The sequence below is a fragment of the Budorcas taxicolor genome, chromosome 5, assembly GCF_023091745.1.
Source record: "Budorcas taxicolor isolate Tak-1 chromosome 5, Takin1.1, whole genome shotgun sequence".
Lineage (NCBI taxonomy): Eukaryota > Metazoa > Chordata > Mammalia > Artiodactyla > Bovidae > Budorcas > Budorcas taxicolor.
Genome location: NC_068914.1, coordinates 10483280 through 10509976, shown reverse-complemented (window position 1 = coordinate 10509976; position 26697 = coordinate 10483280). Strand labels below are relative to the sequence as shown.

The 26697-nt window shown below is 45.7% G+C and overlaps 1 protein-coding gene across 1 annotated transcript; it reads right to left on the bottom strand.

The window, feature by feature from the left end:
* Window positions 1-4419: 4419 nt before the first annotated feature.
* LOC128047595 (collectin-46) lies at window positions 4420-14393 on the bottom strand. Its single transcript, XM_052639854.1, has 7 exons — window positions 14195-14393; window positions 9135-9251; window positions 8745-8852; window positions 8364-8471; window positions 7886-8002; window positions 7189-7272; window positions 4420-4802 (listed from the first exon to the last, which is right to left on the bottom strand). Exons 1-7 carry the CDS (start codon window positions 14391-14393, stop codon window positions 4420-4422), a joined length of 1116 nt encoding a protein of 371 aa, XP_052495814.1.
* Between the last annotated feature and the right edge of the window lie 12304 nt (window positions 14394-26697).

Below are 26697 nucleotides of genomic sequence, written 5' to 3'. Positions count from 1 at the left end.
ACTGATCTCCTTTAGGATGGACTGGTTGGATCTCCTTGCAGTTCAAGGGACTCTCAAGAATCTTCCCCAGCACCACAGTTCAAAAGCATCAATTCTTCGGCGCTCAGCTTTCTTTATAGTCCAACTCTCACATCCATACATAACCACTGGAAAAACCTTAGCCTTGACTAGATGGGCCTTTGTTGGCAAAGTAATGTCTCTGCTTTTTAATATGCTATCTAGGTTGGTCATAACTTTCCTTCCAAGCAGTAAGCGTCTTTTAATTTCATGGCCGCAATCACCATCTGCAGTGATTTTCGAGCCTAAAATAATAAAACCTGACACTATTTCCACTGTTTCTCCATCTATTTGCCATGAAGTGATGGGACTGGAGGCCATGATCTTCGTTTTCTGAATGTTGAGCTTTAAGCCAACTTTTTCACTCTCCACTTTCACTTTCATCAAGAGAATCTTCAGTTCTTCTTCACTTTCTGCCATAAGGGTGGTGTCATCTGCATATCTGAGGTTATTGATATTTCTCCCGGCAATCTTGATTCCAGCTTGTGTTTCCTCCAGCCCAGCGTTTCTCATGATGTACTCTGCATATAAGTCAATATGCAATATAAACAGGCTGCTCTAAACTCCCTTGATGAGAATAAACAGGCATGGCCTTGGTCTGAAGAGCTGTTACTGAAGAGCTGTTTGCTCATTACTATTCATGTTTCAAATACCATCAGGAATTGAGGATGTTTTCAGTAACAGGAGAAAGATTTTAGCAGAAGACTGAGCTGCATGCATGCTGTTGAGAGATGTGGCTTTGTTTTCAGACGTGCTGTCCCATATACATACTGTGGCTGCAAGTGTGTTGGAAGAACGGGTAGGGCTTGGGGGGTCCTATTCCGAAAGGACCAGAGAGGTCAGTCCTCCTGGTCCCTGGGAACAAAAGAAAGAGTGGCTGGTTTTCTGTCTGGAGGAGGGGTATTCATCACCCCTTTCTATGAACCTGTGGTTCCTTCAGGCCTCACTCCAATTTCTGAAGTACAGATGTTGTTTAAATTTTTCTTTGCAGTGTGTTCAGTCACCCACTTGGGTCTGACTCTTTGCAACCCCATGATCTGCAGCACACCAGGCCTCCCTGTCCCTCACCATCTCCCCAAAATTGCCCAAGTTCAAGTCCTTTGCATCAGTGATGCCATCTCATCCTCTGAAGCCTTCGTCTCCTTGTGCCCTCAATCTTTCCCAGCATCAGGGACTTTTCCATAGAGTTGGCCATTTGCATCAGATGACCAAAGTCCTGGAGCTTCATCATCAGTCCCTCCGATGAGTATTTAGAGTTGATTTCCCTCAAGATTGACTGGTTTGATTTCCTTGCTGTCCAAGGGACTTTCAGGAGTCTTCTCTAGCACCATAGTTTGAAGACATCAATTCTTTGGCATTGTGCTTCTTTCTGGTCCAGCTTTCACAACTGTTCATGACCACTGGGACAACCATAGCCTTGACTATATATGGACCTTGTTGGCAGAGTAATGTCTCTGCTTTTCAGCACACTGTCTAGATTTGCCATAGCTTTCCTGCTAAGAAGAAATCGTCTTCTGATTTCATGGCTGCAGTCATCATCTGCAGTGATCTTAGAGCCCCAGAAGAGGAAAACTGTCACTACTTCCACCTTTTCCCCTTCTTTGCCATGAAGTAATGGGGTTGGATGCCATGATTTTAGTTTTGGGGTTTTTTAAAATATTTAATTTTAAGCTGGCTCTTTAACTCTCTTCCTTCACTCTCATCAGAAGCTCTTTAGTTCCTCTTTGCTTTCTGCCAATAGAGTGGTATCATCCGCATATCTGAAGTAGCGATGATTCTTCCACCTATCTTGAATCCAGCTAGTAACTCATCCAGCCCAGTATTTCTCATGGTGTGGTCAGTGTGTAGGTTAAACAAACAAGGGAACAGCAGTTCTCCCTGTTGTACTCCTTTCTCAATCTTGAACCAATCAGTTGTTCCACACAGGGTTCTGACTGTTGCTTCTTGACCAACGTACAGGTTTCTCAGAAGACAGGTAAGATGCTCTGTTATGCTCGTCTCTCTAAGAGCTTTGCACAGTTTGTTATGATCCACATAGTCAAAGGCTTCAGTGTAGTCGATGAAATAGAGGTAGATGTCTTTCTGGAATTCCCATGCTTTCTCTATGATCCAGCGGAAGTTGGCAATATGATCTCTGGTTCCTTTTCCTTTTCTAAACCCTGCTTGGGCATCTGAAGTTCTTGGTTAACACAATGCTAAAGACTGGCATGCAGAATTTTAACCATGATCTCACTAGCATGGGAGATAAGTGCAATTGTCCAACAGTTAGTACATTCTTTACTACTAGTCTTCTTGGGAATTGGGCTGAGGATTGACTTTTTCCAGTTCTGTGGCTATTGCTGGGTCTTCTGGATTTGCTAACATGTTGAATGCAGCACCTTGAAGGCATGATCCTTAAGGGTTTTGAATAGCTCTACTGGATTTCTTTGCAGTAATGTGTCAATAAAATCAAGTAAATATACAGAGGCCTATAGTCAAAAACTTACAAGCCGAAAGTGTAAGTTCTGGGATCTGATGGCCTTTTACACGAGGAGTTGTAGCAACAGTGCTCCTGATCTCAGAGGGAGAGCAGTGAGTGCTCCTGAAGAGATATCTTAGTTCTCTGCCCAAGGATGGAACCTGGGTAGACTGGATGAAACCCCAGGAATCCTAGTCAACACACCACCAGGAACTAGAGGCTAGAAGCAAAGTGACTCTGGCTCTATCCCCCATTTGAAAGCAAGAATGTCTCAAGGAGGCAAAACTATAATTAGGTACAAAGTTTATTGTTAGAGACACAGCACAATGCATGGCAGAGCACACAGAGAAGCAGGTTGTTTATTTAAGACAGAAGCAAGGCAGAAATGTGCCCCCAGAGAGAAAGGGTATGGGCATCCTCTCTGAGGAGGAGGAGGAGTGCAGTAAGGCAGAGCTAAGCGGAGACACACACCCGTGGTGGAGTGAAGGCATCCTGGATGAGAGGGAGCCCAGTAAAGATGTGACATAAACTAACTCATATAGGACAGTCCTTCCAGATCATTGTTTACCTTTGGCCAATTACCTTGTTAATTTCTTCACACCTGACTGGCCCATAGACCCTCAAAAGGTGCATGTGAAACTGTTTTCTAAGATAGATGCACCCACAGAGACCTATGGGTGCATGTCCACGTATTATGGGGTGGGGCCTCTCCCTTTTCGACCCCCAAGAACTCTTCCTGCGCACATGTAGACAGGGAAGTCTTTGTTGAACTCAGCAGTGGGCTCCTTATCTCTTTGCTTGTGCATAGCTCAGCTTTTGCCACTAGCTTTGTCCTTGGAGTGTCTGGGTGTGAACAAAGCTTGATTTTACTCGACTTGACAAATACCAGGGGTCCAACCCCGAGGCACCCTGTCTCCTACCTTACAACCCATGCAAGTTCCCTTCCTCTCGGTGTCTTGGATTGCATGTCTGTAAAATGAGAAGGGGTTGCCTAGACTATCTCTGAGGCAGAGAGGAGACAAACATCCCTTGAACTTCAAGGCAGGAAGAGGTTGAGGGATGAATCTGAACATGGCTGGACACCCTCTCTGCTTGAAACTTTAGAAGGGATTAGGACTGTGCAGATGGTACATTCTCTGAGGAGGCATCCATAGTCACATTGTCATGGGAAGAAAGAAATCCTGGATGGTTAAGGGTGAGGGGAGTCTACTTGGTATAAACCCACTCAACCTGGCCAGAGAAGTTGGTGCTTCACAGTTAGCCAGAGTCAGCCACGATGACCTCCAAGCCCCAGGGCTACAGCTTGTCTTGATGAGAGGAGTCTGGGGTATGGGGAGAGGTCTGAACAGGGCTCTACCTGGGGGAGGCATCAGTAGAAAGAATTTGAAACCATGGGAGAGAATGAGCCCAAGCCTAGAGTGAATGCAAGGAGAGAAGGGAGCCAGAGCTGAGGCGCCTTCTCCTCCTTGTGGATGTCCAGGAGAGGAGGAGAGACGAGTGAAAGAGGCTGAAGGATAAAAATACTGAAGGCAGGAGAGCAAAGGGAAGGAGGTAGCAGTGACCAGTGGGGTCAAATGCAGTCCGTGTTTGGCAGAGGTGGAGGGCTAGACACCTGTCTTATTGAGAAGGAGACCCTTGATTTTGCACAGGGGCATCTTGGAGACCTCCTTTTAGCCCTTGCCCCTGAGTCGCAGGGTGCCCCCCTTTTTTGTGACAAATCTTCCAGATGTGAAGCCAGTTTCAATCTTTATTCTGAGGGTGGAGTTACATAGGAGGCCTGCCTTGTGGCCTCATCCCGTGGCTCAGTGGGGAAGCCGTGAGCAGCAGAGGGTCATCTTTTTATTGGGATGTTGGCAGCTCACAGCTCTGGGCATTGCCCCCTTCCCTGGGGCGGGTGGGGGAGCTCAAAACTCGCAGATCACGAGGAGTTGCTCACTGCAGGGTATGTCATTCCACTGGCCCTCAGGAGAGATTTCCGCACAGTTCTCTGGTTGTCCATCATCGCTGTTGTTGGGCTCCCCAGTGGCCCAGTTGGAATAGACCAGTATTTCCCCAGTGGGGTAGGTGAACCTCCCCTCCGTGGAGATGTCATTCATGCTCAGGTAAGCATTCTTTTCGTGGGCTCTGACCAACTGTGTCACGGCCTTGTTCTCGGCTGCAGAGCGTGGGGAGGCCAGCTGTCCCTTAGCCTCTGTGCAGAGCTGCTGGGCATCTGAATATGATTTGACCGCACCTGCTGTCTTGAAGATCTTCTCCCCGACAGCCTGGCCGTCAGGGAAGAGCACCACTAGGGGAAGAGGAGAGTCAGGCTGGGGATGTGGCAGCACCTAGACCTGTGCTTCAGCTGGAGTCCCCAGCACCCACGAGGGCACCAGGGCACCAGATAGAACAAAAGCAAGGCACTTGGCCCCCAAGCATCCATCATGCAAGAGGTGAGGACCCTGGAACTCAGGAGCTTACGCAGAAGCCCAAAGTCGCCCAACTGTCAAATGTAGATGAGAATCAGACCTTGTTAAAGGTGACACTAAAGCTCCCACATGCACTTTCTGTTCTTCCCCGTGCTGTTCACGAGAATCCAGCATTTTAATTACTGTGTAAATAGGAAGGACTTTGGCAGGGAAATGACACTGTAGAGTCCAGGGCCGTTCCTAAGAGTGTGGAAACACCAACCCGGTGGCTCACTCTCACCCTTGCATGATGACTGGGCATGTGGAGTTTTCAGAGCATTCTGTGCTGTGTGAAGGGGTGAGGAAAAAGGGGAGGACAGGGGTGCATCTGAGAGCAGCCAAGTCCTGGCCTCTGCACCAGGGCAGTCCAGTGTTGGCTTCCATATGCTCACAGGTGATCCTATGGCCAGTCAGCCTCCCTGGACCACTGAGCAGGGGATGACGGCATCTGAGAGCTCTATGTGGGGGCGGGAGGGCAGGGTAGGATCAGCTTTGGAGAGAGCCGTGTCTGGCTTCAGAAAGTCATGTGTTCAGCCCTACCCTGGCAATGACAGCCCAGGTGAAAGGGAAAGTCACTTCACCTTTCAGAGTCTAATCTCATATTTCTAAGGAAAATGTACACTGCAAAACAGTATCCCGTATGTGACGTGTTACGTATCACTTTTTATTCCATCCCATCCACACCACTCTGACTCCAGGGTCTGCATGGAAATCTTCAGGGCTCCTAAGAGGGCTCACTGGACTGGTTCTGAACCCAGGCTGCACCCTGACCCACTGCCCTTTCCTCTGATTAGCTTCAACAAGCAATTGGATTTTCCACATAGTCAGGATGGCACCCAGACAGCCCTGGACAAGGTCAGTGCAAGCTCGTGTGCCATGATTGGTTACATCCCATGCATCTGGGTGGGTATGTGTGTGCATGCGTGAATACATCCATGTGTCCATCTGAGGTACATGGGCTGACTCAAGGTCCATCAGGATGGGTGTGCCTGTGTCTGCATGTGTGTTCATCTATGTAGGTGGTGTGGACTGAGTGATGGTGTTTAGGTACGCACATGTGGCCAGCACATATGCCCAAGTTCACCTGTGTTTATAGCAGTCTGCATGAAGGATTAGTTTTTAAGTTGTGCTCAACTCTTTTTAACCCCATGGACTGAAGCCCACCAGGGACTTCTGTCCATGACATTTTCCAGGCTAGGATATTGGAGTGGTTTGCCATTTCCATTCCAGGGGATCTTCCTGACCCAGAGATCAAACCCAGGTCTCCTACAATGCAGGCACGTTCTTTACCAGCTGAGCTACCAGGGAATGAGATAGTAAGTAGATATGTAAATATGATTGTGCAAGAAGGAAGACATAAACTGCTGAGAATTCTCATCCAACTACTTCAGTACTTAGTTGGCTTGAGTTCCTAGGAGCCAACACTATGTCTCACCCAATCAGGCCCCTTTATGCTCTGCTCCTTCAGAAAACCCTACTTTTTTTGGATCAGTGAGGTTTGATAAGTGATGTGCATTCAAAACTGTCATCAGGGAGAGCAGAGAAGGAGGAGGGGCAGTTGATGCAGTGCCCCAAAGGCACAGGGCACTGAGGTGTGTGCTCCAAGAGGCCTCTGCCTGCTTAGGATCCAGGCTTAGGGAAGAATCTCTGCTTTAAACTCCACAAGAGGTGCAGGGGAATCCAGCATGGGCCAGAGACTGGAGGCAGCCTATTCCTTCCAGACCCAGGGACATCTTTAGGGCAAGATACTTGGTGGCCACACACCAAGGATAGGTCCCCAGCAGCCTTAAATCACACAAGCAGCATCCCACCCCGGCTCTCAGGATCATGTCTGGATTCTCTGCTGCTATGGATTGTGCAGCTTCTTCTCTGGGCATTTGCACACCTGGCCCCACAGAGGGAAGAAATGCATCATGGGTTGGGTGACCCCTCATCTGTCATAGGAACACGCCCAGGGTAGGCTGTGGTGAAGGTCTGCTTAACTGGTGACATGGACCGCATCCTCCTCCTTGTCCCGTGCGTCTACTTGAGCTTCTGGAGCACGTGGGATATGGCTCTGTCCCAGCCCTGTCCTTAGCCCCGCTCCTGCCCCATGTCTAGGTCCAGTCCCAGTCATGGTCCCAGCAAGTCCAATTTAGACCCAGCCAAGTGAACTACAAGCCAAGCCTAGACTAAGTCTGAGGCCCATGATCAGGGGCTGGCTCAGGGTCAGGTCCAGGAACTCACCGTTCTTATACTGAGAGAAGGCATTCTGGAAGCGTCGCAGATGTCCCTCTAAGATTGTCACCTGCTTCTTGAGAGCATTGACCTCTGCAGGAGAGAGAGGCCAAGTGAAGACAGATCCAGAACAGCCTGGGGTCACTCAGAGCCCAGGCCTCAAGTGAAGAGTATCCAGGTGGAGCTGCAAGTTAGGGGTAGGGTAAGGAGGTGGAACAGAGTCCTCGGAAGCCCACCTCTGCTGACCTAGCTGGCCTCTGCATCCATGGGATTTCCTGTGGTTCTCTTCTGAACAGTATCCCCTGAACAGGTCCCTGTGCCTCACTGACTGTGAACCAGATGTCATTTTAATTCCAAATTCTAGGAATCTGATAGCACTTCCTTTTGCATTGCAGGGGGTGATATGGTTGTAGGAGAGGATACACATAGCTTGAGTATTTCCCATCCATTGCGTTATTTGATGTTCAGGGTTATCTGATGAACTGGAGAGGGAGGTTGTCTTGTCATAAAGATCAGATAGAAAATCTGCTCAGGTTGTCCTCCAGCAAGTCATAGAGGCTAAGTCCAGAGTCCACCTCGCCATACACCATGTCAACTTTTCCTGCTTGGACCCCCACCTGTAAATGGGTTACCTGAGAGGAGAGCTGAGCTGAATAAGGCCTCCTCCCTGCCCCACACCCTAATGGGGTCCCCAAGGTTTCCTTACCTGCAAGCCCACTCTCACCCTTTGCTCCTCTTTCTCCAGGAGTACCTCTGTCCCCCTTCAGTCCTGGGGGGCCCCTGGCACCTGAAGGCCCCTGTGGACCTATGGCTCCAGCAGGCCCTGGATAAGAGAAGTAGAAATGGGTGAGTGCTGAACATATATTTCAGCATTTTCATGCCCTACCCCCTCAACCTCCACACATGGACTTCCTATCCCCCAGCAGTATGCCTTCCCACATACAAATGTCCCTCAGTGCCTGGATCCTCTCCTTGCATCCTCTCTGTACACTGACTGTCCCATAACCTAACAACCAGCCTTCCCTGAATACAGACAGTCCCTGCTGCTCACACCACCCTCTCCCTGGAGACAGACAGTTCCCAAAACCCAACACTGGCTCTCTCCCTAGAATTCCAGCTCTGACCTGGTGACTGGTGGTGGTGGGGACAGGGGATTATGAGCCCAGCCCCACGTCATTGCTCACCTGCCGCCCCAGCAGGTCCAGGGCCTCCAGGCTCACCAGGGGCACCTCTCTCTCCTTTGAGGCCTGTGGGGCCTGGGGAGCCCTGCATACCTGGGGTACCCAGTCCTCCTGAGGAAGGAACACATTGGAGGAACATGGCTCAGAGTGTGCTCAGCAGGTACCATTTCCTCAGCAGTGTGGCTTGTCACCCACAGGTCCAGGTGAGAGAGTGACCCGGGAGACTGCTCCTGCCCGCTTGGTCTCCTCTAGGAAATTCAGTCAGTGTGGGAATGTGGGGGGAGAGGCCCAGGCCAGGCCTACCAGGCGTGGAGGTCCCAAGCAAGGCTGCCAACGTCACCCCTCCCTTCTCCCTCCCTCACCCACCACATACCACCCTCCTACCTTTGGGCCCAGGTTCTCCTTTGGGGCCTGGTGTGCCTGGAGGTCCCATGCTCCCCTGCCTCCCTGAGGGGCCCTCTCTTCCAGCTGGACCAGGCATACCTGTAGGCCCTGGGGAAAAAGGACCAGCCCAGTCAGTGACACTGAATCTCCGTGGAAGTGGGAATGCATAAAAGATGGGGCTGTAATAGAAGTCAGACAGGCAGCCTCCTCCTGAAGATGTTGCCCTCACTCTCCACCCTCCCCAGGAGCTCCATTCTTCCCTGAAATAACCCCATGCCACCTTGAGAATGACCTTCCTCTTCCTGGGGCAGAATCTGTGCGCGCCTACTGCCATGGCCTAGCGGCAGCACGCCATCTGCAGACACCTGCATTCCATGCCCAGCTTCTCACCAGGTGGTCCAGTATCTCCCTTTGGCCCAGGTTCCCCAGCAGAGCCATTGTCTCCTTTCGGCCCAGTGGGGCCAGCTGGTCCTGGCATTCCTGCTCGTCCTGCAGGTCCTGGTGAACCTGTGACAAGAAGAGATGGACATAAAGCTGATCCCGGCCCAGGAGGAGCCAGCTGCCTGCAGGGTCAGGACTCTTGCATTCTTTCAGGTTTCCGTAGGGTGTAGACACTCCCCCTCCAGGTGTCTGATCCAGTGGCGATATAGGAAATGCTTGTTCACATCTCCATTTTACAGGAGAAGGAACAGGCTTGCAGAACTGGAGGCAGATCCAAACCTAGACCCACCTGACTTTGCATACAGTGCACCTGCCCCTGCCCCAAGGCCACGGTATTTATGGCAGTTAAGTCTGTCAGCTTATACCCTGGACCAAGGACTCCCTCCCCTCCCCCTTCCTGGAACCAAAGGTTTATGTCAGAAATGACACCTGACACTTACCACCAGAGAAATAGAAATCAAAAGCACAATGAGCTGTCACCTCACACCTCTCAGAATGGCTATTATCAGACACCAAATAGGAAGTGCTGGAGAAGTAGAGAAAAGGAAAGCTTTGTGCAGTAGGGATGTAAACTGGAACAGCCACTACGGAGACAGTATGGAGGTTTCTCAGCAAGTTAAAACGAGAGCTACCGTATAATCCATCAATTCCACTTCTGAGCATTCAACTAAAGAAAATGGAAACACTAACCTGAAAAGATATATGCACCCCCAAGTTAATTACAGCGTCGTTCATGGTAGCCCAGACGTGGATGCAGCCTAGAGCCCAAGTATCTGTGGATGGATGAACGGGTGTAGAAAGTGCAGGGTGCACATACAATGGGACATCATTCAGGCATAAAGGGAATGAAATCCTGCTGTTTGCAGCAACACTGGTGAACCCTGAAGGCGCTGTGCTTAGTGGAATAAGTCACAGAGAAGGCGGCGCTATACGATCTCACTCATATGTGAAATCTAAGAAAACAAATAGAAACGACATACTCACAGATACAGAGAACAGATTTGTGGTTGCTAGAGGTGGGGTTGAGAAGTGGGCAGAATGGATAGAAATCTTCAAAAGGTACAAGTGTCCAGTTAAAAAACAGGTGAGTCCCAGGAATACAATGTACAGTGAAGTTACTATAGTTAGTAATCCTGGGTTGCATGCTTGAACATCGCTGAGCAAGCAGATCTTAAAAGTTCTCATCACACACAAATCGTAACTATGTGTGTTGATGACTTATTGTGACAATCATTTCACAATATATGCAAATATGAATTATTATGAGGTACATATGATTCTAATATATTATAGATCAATTCTATTTTAATATAAAGAGGAGAAAAAACTAACATGCTTTTAGAATTATGGAAGATAGATGACATTATTGTGCATTATTAAGTGATAAAAGTAAGTTATAAACACTATTTAATATGATTCGGTTTCTTCAACATGTCCACGCCTGTGTCAGGCATGTGCACATGTAACACACATTGAAAAAGCCACAAGAAGAGCGCACACACGTGTTAACAGTTGTTCTTTCTAAGGGGCACAATTCAGGCAATTTTAATTTTCTTCTTTTTGTATTTAGTGACCACATACTAATTTGGAAAAATGACCAAACATTTTAAAAAATCACATTACCTTAAGAAGGCTGCCTAAGTCTGAAATTATAAGAGATTTGCATTCAGAGACTAAAGGGAGAAATGCCTATTGATTCAAGAATTATACACTCAATTCTGTGAGTTTGGTTATACTTTTTTCATTGAGATAAAATTCACATAATATAAAAATAACCTTTTTTTTTTTTTTTTTTTACTGTGATGTGTAGCTTGCAGGATCTCAGTTCCTCAATCAGGGATTGAACCTGAGGCCTGGCTGTGAGAACACCGAATCCTAACCTCTGGACCTCCAGGAATTACCTGTAATTAGTCATTTAATGTATACAATTCAGTGGCATTTAGAACAATGACATAATTGTACAACTACCACTACTGTTTAGTTCAAGACTATTTCATTAATCCCAAAGTAAACCTCATACCCATTTATCACTCCATCCCTGCTTCCTCCCAGGCCCCGGCTACCTCTAGGCAGCTGCCTGTCTCTGTTACCTATTCTGGATATTTTATATAAATACATACAATGTATGACCCTTTGTGTCTGCCTTTTTAAACTAGGAGTGACATTCTTGAGGCTCATCCAATTTGCAGCACATCTCAGTACTTCATTCCTTTCTATGGCTGAGAAATGTTCTATAGTATGAATGCAATACATTTTCTTTATTCATCCACCGTGGATAAATCTTGATAGACACTTGGGTTGTTTCCATCTTTTGACTGTTGTGAGCAAAGCATTCACGTGCAAAAAGATAACAAAAGAAATCTGTTAGTTACTACTAACTTGTTCATTCACTTATTTGTTCATTTCCTCATTTCATCTCTCTGTGCACTGAGAATCTCTCTGTGGAACATGGCTTTCTGCCTAGCACTGAGCAGGAAGTAAATGTCAGCACCAGGTCCTGGTCTGCAAGGAAGTTGTCACTGAATTTTAAACTGTGAGGTACAGGTTATGAGTGAAGAAAACAGCTTATGAGATGTCCCTCGTCCCATCTGAGCACCTGCAACCCATGGACACACACGTACTCATAGGAAACAGGACTTCAAGGCTGAAGAGGATTCAGAGACCTGGAGAGGAGAGATGACATTTCAGATCTGGAAACCACTCCCCCAGGGTTAAGAAGGGCCAGGCTTGCCTGGGAAAGACTGTGCAGGTGGTGGGAGACTGGGGTATTTGATGGGTGGTGAGAGCCTCTGTGCTGGACATTGTGTCTTGCTCTTAGTTCCAATTCTCACTAGGCAATTAATGGGAGCCTGGAGGATGGACCCCGCATTCCAGACCCCCTGGTGCAGTGTGCTCAGGCAGAGACACCTGGTCCCTGGCTGAGCCTCTCCTGGGCTTTTCCCTGGCTGGGGAGGGCAGCAGGTATCTTGGAAGCAAGTCACTCCTTAGAAGGGAGCATTAGAGGTTGCCCATCCTTTGGAACTGTGGTGTTGGAGAAGACTCTTGAGAGTCCCTTGGACTGAAAGGAGATCCAATCAGTCCATTCTGAAGGAGATCAGCCCAGGGATTTCTTTGGAAGGAATGGTGCTAAAGCTGAAGCTCCAGTACTTTGGCCACCTCATGCGAAGAGTTGACTCATTGGAAAAGACTTTGATGCTGGGAGGGATTGGGGGCAGGAGGAGAAGGGGACGACCGAGGATGAGATGGCTGGATGGAATCACGGACTCGGTGGATGTGAGTCTGAGTGAACTCCGGGAGATGGTGATGGACAGGGAGGCCTGGCGTGCTGCGATTCATGGGGTCGCAAAGAGTCGGACACGACTGAGCAACTGAACTGAACTGAACTGAACTGATCTGAATCCTTTGGACAGGCTTCCCTGGTGGCTCAGAGGTTAAAGCATCTGCCTGCAATGCAGGAGACCTGGGTTCAATCCCGGGTTGGGAAGATCTCCTGGAGAAGGAAATGGCAACCCACTCCAGTATTCTTGCCTGGAGAATCCCATGGACAGAGGAGCCTGGTGGGCTACAGTCCACGGGGTTACAAAGAGTCGGACATGACTGAGCGACTTCACTATCCTTTGCACAACCATGGAGGCCATGAGAGCAGGGAGGGAGAAGAAGGGATACTTTTCAATTCAGGGCCTCTCGGGGAGCTAGAGAGAGCTGGCATCTTGAATACCACCCCTCCTCTGAGATCACTTCTTGGTGGCCTTCTCAAGCCCTAACCCGTTTATGTTGGAAGCTGCTTTCTTTCTAAAAGACAGACAGAATCTTGTCTCTTACCCTACAAATCCTGGGGATGTTATGTATTCTTTTCAGCTTTAATGTTGTTCATTTCTTTCCTCTCCAATCAAAACACAAACTCCAGAAAGAAAAAAGACCTCATTGATCCCCCATAGCCCTGGCCTAGGGCCATAGTGGTCCCCTCGTCCTTGTCACTGGTTCATCAAATTCTCACTTCTTGCCAGTAAAAACCAGATCTTCTCCTGTGGGGCAGTGTTTCCAGAAAATTCCCTTAATAATCAATACATTTGGAAACCTCAGGAGAATTCAGCTTGTTGGGATAGCAGAAGGATAAAACTTTATCTGGAAGACCCACCAAAAAAGATGAAGCCTTAGCTCATTTCTTTGTCACTGTGTGGCCAATATTATTCTCATCTACAGATGATTAAACTGAAACTTACAACACTGTCATCAGTTCAAAAATATTTAACATTCTTCAGAGGCAACATTTAATACGAATGAAGAACAGTTAAGTTTTGGAGTGTGTGTACTCAGTCGCATCTGACTCTTTGTGCATTGTAGCCTGACAGATTGTGGCCTGTGGATTGTAGCTGTCCATGATATTCTCCAGGCAATAACAGAGTGAGTTGCCATTTTCTATCCAAGCGATTGTCCCAACCGTGGGATCAAACCCATATCTCCTATGTCTCCTACATGAGTGTACTAAGGCACTTCAGACGTGTGCAACCCAGTGGCCCAAAGCCTGCCAGGCTCCTCTGTCCGTGGGATTCTCCAAGCAAGAATACAGGAGAGAGTTGCCATGCCCTCCTCCAGGGGACCTTTCTGACCCAGGGATCGAACCTGCATCTCTTACATCTCCTTCACTGGCAGTCAGGTTTTTTTTTTTTTACCACTAGCACCACTTGGTAAGCCCAATGAGTTCTGCAGCAGGGGACTCCAAATACCAGTCATCCACTCATTGTTTGTACATTCTTGGGGTGGTTTGGGTTAGAAGATCCTAGGGGAGGAATCAGCACAGGTGGTTATGGAGCTGGGGACTTGGGCAAGCCAGTCTTTGCCAACCAGTAAAGCCATGTCTCAGGTGGACTGAAGATCTGGGGGAAACCCACCCTCCTGGAAAGACCATCTGCAAGATTTCCACAGCAGAAGATTCAGAGTTTTGGGGTTGGTTACAATTCCAGTGCCCACCCCTTCCCATCAGGGCAAGCCCATGGTCCCAGCTCTACCTGGATCCCCCTTCTCTCCCCGGGGACCTTCTTTCCCATCTTGTCCATCACGACCAGGCAAGCCATTCTCTGGGTGGCTACACATAACCAGGGTACAGGCGTTGGGCAGTATTTTCTGGGAATAGAAAGTCATTTCTGCTCCCAGGGGTCTCCAGGGCTGTGTGAGCAGGAGCAGCACGGAGAGAGGGAGGAGAAGCATGTCCTGGGCAGAGGAACAGAGAGAGGGGCTGCTCTTGGTCCAAGGACGAGGATTAGGGCTGGCCCAGCTCCTGGAGGGCAGGAGAAGCCCTTCCGTCATCTCCTCTCCCATCCTCTGGGGCCAAGAGAAGCAGGGCTCCGAAAACAGTTTAGGGAAAGTTAGGATAAGGTCTGGCCAGGGAGGACATGAGCGGACCAGCCGGGCCTCCGTCCTGCTCTGCCAGCACATGACTCTACTCTCAGACGCTCTGTGCCATCCCTCTTTGGGCTTGTCATCCCTGCCAGGGGCACTGTGACCAGGATATAGAATTCCTCACTGAGGCCACTGTCACCCCAGGAGGGACTCACTGAGGGCCCTCAGGTGGGACCCTTCCCTCTCTGGACCTCTTATCCCTTTTTATACCAGTAAGTCCAATGCTTTACCTCTTACAATGCTGGCTTGTTTCCTCTCGCTGCTCTGGACAGGCTAGGACTGGAGTCTGCAGTGCTATCTGAAAAAAAAGCCAGAGTGCTAATGCTTGGTAAGGTCTGTCCTGTGCACAGAATGGGGCATGGCTGCTTATTTTCCAGGATTTGTCATTTCTGGGCTCCACCAGGAAAGTTCCTGGCACACCTAGAGTCCTGCCCAGGCCTCCTGAGAGGACTTGGGACAGGGGCCTCTTGGTAGAGAGGACGCGTAAGATGGGTGCCATCAGGGGGAAGCTGGCTTCAGAGGAGGAAAGCCCATGTCCAATAGAGCTTCTGGTTACCATCAGAAAGGGACACAGGAGCTAAGTGAGATCAGGGTGAAGGATGTGCGTCACTGCCAGTGTTGGGCTTCTTTCCTCTCTCAGAGAGAAACTGTAATGTTTAGAGAATGTAAAATAATCGTGGAAGTTGCAGAGACGTGGAGGAAAGCCTGAGGGACCTGTGCAAAGGACCGAGCATTGCCAAGCAGGCTGAGGTAGTGGGAGGGAAGGGGCTTTCTGGCCAGAGAAGGGCCTCCTTCCAAGAGGACAATGAATTGCATTTTCCACGGGGACAATAGCATCAGAGATCCGGTTGGATGTCACATCGAACTCTCCCCTTCTCCCAGCCCAGGAAACACATCTCCCACCAAACAAAAGGAACACAGTGCTGAGCATCCATTATTACCTTGTGCTCCTCCTCCAACACTCAGCCTCCTAGACTGGAACAGCTATATAGACCCTGCCTTCCTCAGCACCAGTAGGATAAAGCACCCATTCAGGCAGGAAGATACTCACTGGACCCAGGAAAGCAAATTGAGAGGCTAGGACAGAAACACAGTTGCTTCCTCTAGGGTTTCAGAACCTCCACGCAAATTGACGTTCCTCAGCCACTATTGCCTATTTATACCTGTGCAGTAACCTGAGGTTCCAGTGCCAGTTTCCAGAGAAAAGGAGAACAAATTATGGCTTGTTGATTCAGTCAATTTCTCCCCCACCTGGGTTCTGGACACGTGCTGCTGTTCATGGCACTAAACACACACGAGAGTTCAAAGAGCACCCTCAGCTCAGGATCGCATCGGTTCCTCACTGCAGCCCTGAGAGTTTAGTGGCAGCGTCGGTGTCTGTGTTTCACGGATGTCCAGGAATCCAAGGTCCAGAGAAGACCAGCAAGTTGCACAATAACCTAGAGCTCTTGCAAAAGCAGCCTGCCTCTGCAGAGTCCAAGAAACAGCACCCGCTGTGCCCGTTTATCTTCCTTCTCACTCAACATTACTGCTCAGACACTAGGAAAGAGCTGGGAGCTGCCTGGCAGATCTGAGCAGCAGTAGGGCAGGTAGAGGGGCTGCTGAGGCAACAGCCTGTAGGGGGCAGTGTCTGGGGGAGCTGCCACCCAACAGGGGTCACTCTTTTGCTTTCTGCTGTAACTAGGACAGCCCTCCACTTGCCTTTTATAGGATTGTTGTTGTTCAGTGGTTAAGTTGTGTCTGACTCTTTGTGACCCCATGGACTTCAGCATGCCATGTGTCCCTCAGTTCTGTTCAGTTGCTCAAGTTATGTCCAACTCTTAGACCCCATGGACTGCAGCAAGCCAGGCTTCCTTGTCCATCACCAATTCCCGGAGCTTACTCAAACTCATTTTCATTGAGTCGGTCATGCATTCAACCGTCTCATCCTCTGTCGTCCCATTTTCCTCCCACCTTCAATCTTTTCCAGCATCAGGGTCTTTTCAAATGAGTTAGTTCTTTGCATCAGGTGGCCAGAGTATTGGAGCCATCCTCCCTTAACTTGACTACCCTAATCTCTCCACTGTTTTAGCCGGTGTTTCTCCATTATGTGGCCCTAGTGGCCAGTTTGAATCCCCAAGCTGCTGATACACTGTTGTAACCATCACAGGGAAACTCTCATTCCCAGTGACTGTGGGCTAGTTGTTAGCATCTCTGCTTGCTTGTAGTTCCCTGTGACTTATTTCTTCCATCAACCCTTCCCTTAGGTCTCCACATCAGCAACCCGAGGTCTCCAGCCTCCCTTTTGGCCACCTCATTGGATGTGCTGACCTGCTCCTGGGCTTTGATGCTCCTTGTATGTTATGGAATCTATGATGTCAGCTTTCCTCAAAGGTAAGGAAAGGTCTTCTCTTTTCTATATTGCAATTTTTTGAAGCAAGATCCTGTAGCTCAGGACCTGGGCCCCTAAAGCTTGAGCTCTTCTCTATTCTATAAATAACACCAGCCCTCTCTATTCTAGGATGTTCAAATACCACCGAGAGATCTAATCAGCATGGAGGTTGAACTGAACCCTGCTCTCCTCTCCCCACAAAGCCTAATTGTCAAGTCTTATCCTGGTGACTAGACAAACTCTCCTTATATATGGTGGCTTTCATTTCAGGAGTCCTATACTTCATCTCAGGAGAAGGCAATGGCAACCCACTCCAGTACTCTTGCCTGGAAAATCCCATGGATGGAGGAGCCTGGTGGGCTGCAGTCCGTGGGGTTGCTAGGACTCGGACATGACTGAGCGACTTCACTGTCACTTTTCACTTTCTTGCACTGGAGAAGGAAATGGCAACCCACTCCAGTGTTCTTGCCTGGAGAATCCCAGGGGTGGGGGAGCCTGGAGGGCTGCTGTCTCTAGGGTCGCACAGAGTCAGACACGACTGAAGTGACTTAGCAGCAGCATACTTCATCTCTTCCTGCAAGTTGGCTTCTATTAACTCCTGCTTCCTAGACTGTCAAATACATCCTTCATGCCCTTGGACCCCAGTATAGCACAGAATATGATGTTTCCTTTGTGAGACTTCACATTCCAAGGGAGACCAGTTCTATTTATGATCAAACCCAGACACTCCTTTGTCAGTGATACCCTTTGCTTTTCTCAATCCCACCGACACAGGTGAGAAGAATCAGATTTTAAATGGTGATCACAATGGCTTTCACACAGAGGATCACTGGACCACCCTCTCTTCCCAGACAGAATCCTGAATGACTGCACAGTTTCTCTAGAGGCTGATCACTGGTGCCGTACTGCAGTCCTAGCAACATCCGCTGTCCCTGGTGGACTTCATTAGCTGCACTTTCCTCAGAGCTAAGCTGTGTAGCCTCTGGTATTTTTCCAGATGCTTGTGCACATTACAGGTGAAGCTCCCAGGTCAGTGGGCCCATGCAGGGTCAGACCACTCAAGATGGCTTCCTCTTGTTCTCTGTTCATCCCCCTGCTAGACCAGTCCCTGCAAGGGATCCTCCACTAGGGTATCAATGGATTTCTCAGCAGAAATTTTATAGTTCACGGGAGAGTGGAATGAAATACTTCAGTTGCCTTAGGGGTATAGATCACTCTCTTACAGGCCTCAGAATATTATGAAACATCCTTTACAATTTCAGATGGGGTATATGGCTCAATTTCTTTAGAGTCACAGGATTTCACAGACTTCATGTAATCATTGGATCTGTTTCCTTATTATGTGCTTCATAAGTCAGTTAAAGTATTACTTTACATTTAATCACCACTTCAACTTCAAAGCTGCTATCTGATACTGGCACTTTGCTAATGTAGTATGACTATTCTTTTATGTATCTATTTATTGATGAGATTCATATTTTTTTATTATTAAATAGTACAATTGACTTCCAATCAATTCGTTTTGGTGCACCCTGAAAAAGCATAGTAAATCTAATAATAACATTATTAACAAATATTAACCTCATTGCTTATAATTATTGCTTTGGTCCCCAAACTAAATATTTATACAAAAAAACCCAAGTCCTTATGAATGTGGTTTTGATCCTATAGAATCAACATGTCTTCCTTTTTCTATATAGTTTTTCTGGTAGCCATTACATTCCTCTTTGACTTAGAAACTGCACTCCTCTTACCCCTCCGCGGAGCATCCCACACAAACTGTCTAAAACCTATGCTCACTGTAGCCTTATTTCTAATCCTTTTATTAGCAATAAACCTGGCTTATGAATGAATTCCAAAAGGACTGGAATGAACCGGAATATGGTAATTTAAAGTGAAATAAATTATTTTGACTCATTAGACTATGATTAAATTCATAATTACCAAGTGTTTCTAGTATAAATATAATCATAGCATTTACAGTATCTCTTATAGGACTATGAATGTATCAGTCTCGTATGATATCATCACTATTATGCTTAGAGGGCACAGTGTTATCAATATTCATTATAGCAAGCCTGATAATCTTAAAAACATTTTACCTAACCAATATAATATCAATTGCCCCATTAGTATTTGCAGGCTGTGAGGATGCACTCAGATTATCCCTATAGTAATAGTATTAAATATGTATGGGACTCCCCTGATGTCTCAGTGGGAAAGAATCTACCCTTAGTGCAGGAGCCGAAGGAGCCACCAGTTTGATCCCTGGGTCAGGCAGATCCCCTGGAGGAGGGCATAGCAACCCACTGCAGTACTCTTGCCTAGAGAATCCCATGGAGAGAGGAGCCTGGCGGGCTGCAGTCCATAGGGTTGCAGAGTTGGACACGACTGAAGCGGTGTGGCGCATATGCATGTATGGTACTGGTTACATATAAAATCTCAACTTGCTCCAGTGCTAAAAATACTTCCCACAATGATATTAATACCCCTAACTTGATCCAAAAATAACAATTGGAATCAACACTACCACCTACAGCCTATTAGTGAGCCTCACAAGTCTACTGCTCCTCAGCCAGTTGAATGATGATGGCCTTAACTTCTCATTAATATTTAACACCATTACTAATTTTAATGGCATGACTCTTGCCCCTAATACTAATAACTAGGCAATGTCACCTACCCAAAGAATCAACCTGAAAAAAGCTAGATGTTACCTTGCTAATTATATTATAAATATTCCTAATCATAACATTTACTGCTATTTTTGGTGTTCAGTTGCTGAGCTGTGTCCAACTCTTTGCAACCCCATGAACTGCAGCACACCAGGCTTCCCTGTCCTTCACTATCTCCCAGAGTTTGCTCAAATTCAACATCCATTGAGTCAATGATACCTTCCCACCTTCTCATCCTCTGTCTAGAATTAATCTTATTCTATATACTATTTGAAGCAACACTATTCCTAACACTTCTCATCATCATTACCTGATGAGGTAATCAAACAGAACACCTTAACGCAGGTCTTTATTTTTTATTTTATACCCTAGTAGGATCTCTCCCACTTTTAGTAGCACTAGTTTATATTCAAAATATTACAGGCTCTCTAAATTTCTTAATACTTCAGTGTTGAATCCAAGCAATATCTGATTCCTGATCTAATGTTTTCATATGACTAGCATGCATAATAGCCTTTATGGTAAAAATGCCACTGGACAGCCTTCATTTATGATTACCCAGAGCACATGTAGAGGCCCCCATTGCAGGTTCCATAACATTTGCAGCCAGGAAGTTACGGCATATTACGAATTACAATACTACTAATTCCCCTAGTAGATTTTATAGCATATCCTTTTCTCATATTATCCCTATGAGGTATAATTATAACCAGTTCAATTTGTATGTCAAACAGACCTAAAATTATTTATCACATATTCCTGTATCAGTCACATAGCCACATAGTTATTCTTATTCAAACACCTTGAGATTATATAGGAGCCTCCACTCTAATAATTGCTCATAGCCTTCGGTTTAGCAAATTCAAATTATGAGTGAATTCATAGCCAAACAATAATCTTAGCCTGAGGCCTACAAGCCTTCCTCCCACTAACGGCAACCTGATAGTTACTAGCAAGTTTGAAGAATTTAGCTCTACCCCCAACCATCCGTCTGACTGACCTATTTGTAGTATATCATCCTTCTCATGATCAATTATTGCAACTATCCTAGTAGGGATGAATATAGTAACCACTGCCTTGTTGTTGTTTAGTAGCTAAGTCATGCCCACCTCTTTAGTTGGTGAACTGTAGCCCACCAGGCTCCTCTGACCATGGGACTTCTAGGGAAAAATACTGGAGTGGGTTGCCATATCTTTCTCCAGGAGATCTTCCTGACCCAAGGATTGAACCTGCGTCCCCAGCAGTAGCAGGCAGATTCTTTCCCAATGAGTCACCAGAAAAGCCCAATCATTGCTGTATATTCTCTGTGCTGGGCTTAGCGCTTAGTCATGTCTGACTCTTTGTGACCCCATGGACTGCAACCCGCCCTTTTCCTCTGTCCATGGGGATTCCCCAGGCAAGAATACTGGAGTGGGTTGCCATGCCCTCCTTCAGGGGATCTTCCCAACCCAGGGATAGAACACAGGTGTCCCACATTGCAGGTGGCTTCTTTACTGACTGAGCCACCAGGAAAGCCCTATATTCTCTACGTATACTATTCATAATGCAACAAGGCACACACACACATCATGTTAATACCTTGCCACCTTTTACATGAGAATATGCCCTCATAACACTTCATATTTTACCTTTTCTACCTCTGTTACTAAATCCCCAAGTCATTGTACTGTAAATGTAGTTTAAGAAAAACACTAGACTGTGAACCTAGTAACAGAAGACTTAGCCTTCTTATTTACTGAAAAAGCGTATGAGAACTGCTGACTCATGCCTCCATGCCTAAACAACATAGTTTTTTCAAACTTTTAAGCATAGCAGTTATCCATTGGTTGTAGGAACCAAAAAGTTGGTGCAACTCCAAATAAAAATAAACTTATTTTCCTCTTTCACAATAGTTCACTATTTATATTAAAATACCAATTATAATAATGGGTATCAACATCATAAGAGTGAAAAGTTCCCAACATATGTAAAAACCACTATCTCACATGCTTTTGTTATCAGTTTAATCCCAATAATAATATTTATCCATGTAGGCCAAAAAATAATTATCTCGCACTGACACTGAATCACCATCCAAACCCTCAAATTATCACTCAGCTTCAATATAGACCATTTTTAGTAATATTTGTACCAGTAGCATTGTCACAAGATCCATTATAGAGTTCTCAATATGATACATACACTCAGATCCTAATATCAATTACTTTTTCAAATATTTACTCCTCTTTCTTATCACAGGACTGATTCTTGTTACTACTAATAACCCTTTCCAACTTTCCATTGGGTGAGAGCAAGTCAAAAGATTATATCTTTCCTGCTTATTGAATGATACGGACAGCAAGATACAAATACAGCTGCTCTATAAGCAATTCTATTTACAACTGCATTGGAGATACTTGACTTGTAGCAATAGCATGATTTCTGTTTAATTTAATGCATGAGATGTACAAGAAGTCTTGATATTTGACCTAAATCCCTCGAATCTACCCCTAATAGCACTCATACTGGCTGTCACTGGAAAATCCTCCCAGTTTGGCCTGCACCCATGACCTCCCTCAGCATTAGAAGGCCCTGCCCATGTCTCAGCCCCACTTCACTCAAGCACAGTAGTGGTAGCAGGTATTTTCTTGCTCATCTTCTTTTATCACTTGGCAGAAAATAATAAACTTATCAAAACACTAACACTGTATTTAGGAGCTATTACTACATTGTTTATGGCAATATACACTCTTAAGAAAAATGACATTAAAAAAAAGTTGCTTTTTCCACTTCAATCCGACTTATAACAGTAACAAATGGCATTAACCAACCCTACCTAGCATTTCTTCACACTTAACCTTATTTAAAGCCATATTATTTATATACTCTGAGTCTATTGTTCATACCCTAAACTTTAAGCAAGATATTTGATAAACAGGAGACCTATTTAAAGCAATATCCTTTACTACCACAGCCCTTATATTGGCAGCTCAGCCCTAACAGGAATGCCTTTCTTTACTGGATTTTACTCTTAAGATCTAATTGTTGAACATGCTAACACATCCTATGCCAAAGCCTAAGTTCCTCTAATAACTCTAATTGCCACATCCCTCACAGCTATCTGTAGCATTTATATCATCATCTTTGCACTACTGGAACAACCTGACTTTTCCACCTTAACTTGAATGAAAATAACCCTCTTTTAATCAGTTCCATAAATATCTGTTAATTGGAAATATCTTTGCTGGATTATTATTTCCAATAGTATTCCCCCACCAGCAATCCCCCCAAATAACTGTACATTATTATTAATACTTAAAACTAACTGCCCTTGCCATAACTGTTCTAGGTTTTACTCTGGCATTCAAAATTAATGCTACCACAGAAAATTTAAAGTTTAATTACTCTTCAAATACATTCAAAGTTTGCAGTCACTTAGGGTATTTCCCCACTATCATACAGTGTTCGTCACCCTATTGAAATCTATTCAAAAGCCAAATATCATCATCTTCCCTCTTAGACTTGACTAGAAAATATTCTGTCAAAAACTACTCTCATTCAAATAAAAACCTCTACATTAGTATCAGACCAAAAAGGTTTAATCGAATTATATTTCCTCTCATTCCTCATTACTCTCTTCCTAAGCATCAGTTCAGTTCAGTCGCTCAGTCCTGTCCGACTCTTTGTGACCCCATGAATCACAGCAAGCCAGACTTCCCTGTCTGTCACCAACTCCCAGAGTTCACTCAAACTCATGTCCATCGAGTCAGTGATGCCATCCAGCCATCTCATCCTCTGTGGTCCCCTTCTCCTCCTCCCCCCAATCCCTCCGAGCATCAGGGTCTTTTCCAATGAGTCAACCCTTTGCATCAGTTGGCCAAAGTATCAGAGTTTCAGCTTTAGCATCAGTCCTTCCAATGAACACCCAGGGCTGACCTCCTTTAAGAGGGACTGGTTGGAGCTCCTTGCAGTCCAAGGGACTCTCAAGACTCTTCTCCAACACCACAGTTCAAACGCATCAATTCTTTGGCGCTCAGCTTTCTTCACAGTCCAACTCTCACATCCATACATGTCTACTGGAAAAACCATAGCCTTGACTAGACGGACCTTTGTTGGCAAAGTAATGTCTCTGCTTTTTAATATGCTATCTAGGTTGGTCATAACTTTTCTTCCAAGGAGTAAGCGTCTTTTAATTTCATGGCTGCAGTCACCATCTGCAGTGATTTTTGAGCCCCCCAAATAAAGTCAGCCACTGCTTCCACTGTTTCCCCATCTATTTGTCATGAAGTGATGGGACCAGATGCCAAGATCTTCATTTTCTGAATGTTGAGCTTTAAGCCAACTTTTTCACCCTCCTTTTCCACTTTCATCAAGAGGCTTTTTTGTTCCTCTCCACTTTCTGCCATAAGGGTGGTGTCATCTGCATATCTGAGGTTATTGATATTTCTCCCGGCAATCTTGATTCAAGCTTGTGCTTCTTCCAGCCTAGCGTTTCTCATGATGTACTCTGCACATAAGTTAAATAAGCAGGGTGACAATATACAGCCTTGACGTACTCCTTTTCCTATTTGGAACCAGTCTGTTGTTCCATGTCCAGTTCTAATTGTTGCTTCCTGACCTGCATATAGGTTTCTCAAGATGCAGGTCAGGTGGTCTGGTATTCCCATCTCTTTCAGAATTTTCCACAGTTTATTGTGATCCACACAGTCAAAGGCTTTGGCATAGTCAATAAAGCAGAAATAGATGTGTTTCTGGAGCTCTCTTGCTTTTTTGATGATCCAGCAGATCATAAGCATAATTCTATTTAATTACCATGAGTAATCTCCATAATAACCATAACACCAATAAGCAATGATCAACCAGTAACAATTACTAATCAAGTACCATAAGTACATAGTGCTGCGATCCCCATAGTCTCTTCACTAGAAAAAATAGAATCACTGATACCATAAATTACCCAAACTCCCAAACCATTCAACTTAAACACAATCACCACCTCCTCACCTTTTAAAACATAGAATACCATTGAAAAAAACTCTATTATTAAAACCTGAAAAAAGGCTTCTAATACAGTCTTATTGGAAATCCAAACTTCAGGAAACTGCTCAGTAGCCAGAGCTATCAGATAACCAAAACCACTGATATCCCCCCTAAATAAATAAAAAACACGACACGATTAAACCTAAAAATGATCCACCAAAATTTGACACAATTCCACAGCCAACACCACCACCTACAATCAACCCAAGTCCACCATGAATAGGTGAAACTTTTAAAGAAAAACCCACAAAACGAATCATAAATACTCTCCAGGCCAAAATACTGGAGTGGGTAGCCTATCCCTTGTCCAGGAGATCTTCCCAACTCAGGAATTGAACTGGGGTCTCCTGCATTGCAGGTAGATTCTTTACCATCTGAGCCACAAGGGAAGCCCAGTTGGTAAAGTGTCTGCCTACAACCTGTGGGAGACCCAGGTTCCATCCCTGGGTCGGAAAGACCCCCTGGAGAAGGAAATGGCAACCCACTCTACACTCTTGCCTGGAAAATGCCATGGATGGAGAATCCTGGTAGGCTACAGTCCATGGGGTCACAAAGCGTCGGACACGACTGAGCGACTTCACTTACTAACTCTTTACCAACTGAGCTATCAGCAAAGCCCAATAAAAATAGTACCTAAATATAATTTATGTTATCATTATTGTTACATGGAATCTAATGGCATGAAAAATCATTGTTATTCAACTACAAGAACACTAAGGGCCAACATCTGAAAATCACACCTCTTAATAAAAATTATTAACAATACATTCATTGATCTCCCAGGCCCCACAAACATTTCATTAGATTGAAATTTTGGCTTCTTACTGGGTATTTGTTTAGTTTTACAAATCTTAACAGGCTTGTCCCTGGCAATGCACTACACATTAGGTACAATAACTGCCTTCTCATCAGTTACACGTATCTGCCAAGATGTAAATTATGGATGAATTATTTGATATATGCGTGCAAACAGAGCTTCTATATCCTTTGTCTATTTATCTATATAGGACGCAGACTATATTACAGATCCTATGTTTTTCTAGAAACATGAAACACCAGAGTTATTCTATTATTCATAGTTACAGCTACAGCATTTAGAGGTTATGTATTACCCTGAGGACAAATATCATTTTGAGGGGCAACAGTCATTACCAGTCTTCTCTCAGCAATGTCATACTTTGGTACAAACCTTGTTGAATGGATCTGAAGTGGTTTTTTGGTAGACAAAGCAACTCTTTCGTGATTCTTTGCTTTCCACTTTATTCTTCCATTTATCATCACAACACTAACTGCTGTCCACTTACTATTCCTTGATGAAACAGAATCTAATATTCCCATAAGAATCTCATCTGATATAGACAAAATTCCATTTCAACTAGTATACAATTAAAGACATCTTAAGTACCTTATTACTAGTTCTAGCATTAATAATATTAGTCCTATTTTCATCTGATTTATTAGGAGATCCTGACAATTACACCCAGCAAACCCTCTCAGTACACCACCTCACACTGAACCAGAATGGTACTTCTTATTTGCATGTACAATAGTACAATCCCCAATAAAATAGGAGGGGTACTAGCCTTAGTTGTTTCGATCCTAGTCCTAGTACTATTAATAATACCATTGCTTCAGACATCCAACAACACAGTGATTCACATTCTGACCTCTCCAGTTTCAGTTCAGTCACTCAGTCGTGTCTGACTCTTTGCGACCCCATGAATCGCAGCACCCCAGGCCTCCCTGTACATCACCAACTCCCAGAGTTCACTCAGACTCACGTCCATCGAGTCAGTGATGCCATCCAGCCATCTCATCCTCTGTCGTCCCCTTCTCCTCCTGCCCCAATCCCTCCCAGCATCAGAGGCTTTCCAATGAGTCAACTCTTTGCATGAGGTGGCCAAAGTACTGGAGTTTCAGCTTTAGCATCGTTCCTTCCAAAGAAATCCCAGGGCTGCTCTCCTTCAGAATGGACTGGTTGGATCTCTTTGCAGTCCAGGGGACTCTCAAGAGTATTCTCCAACACCACAGTTCAAAAGCATCCCTT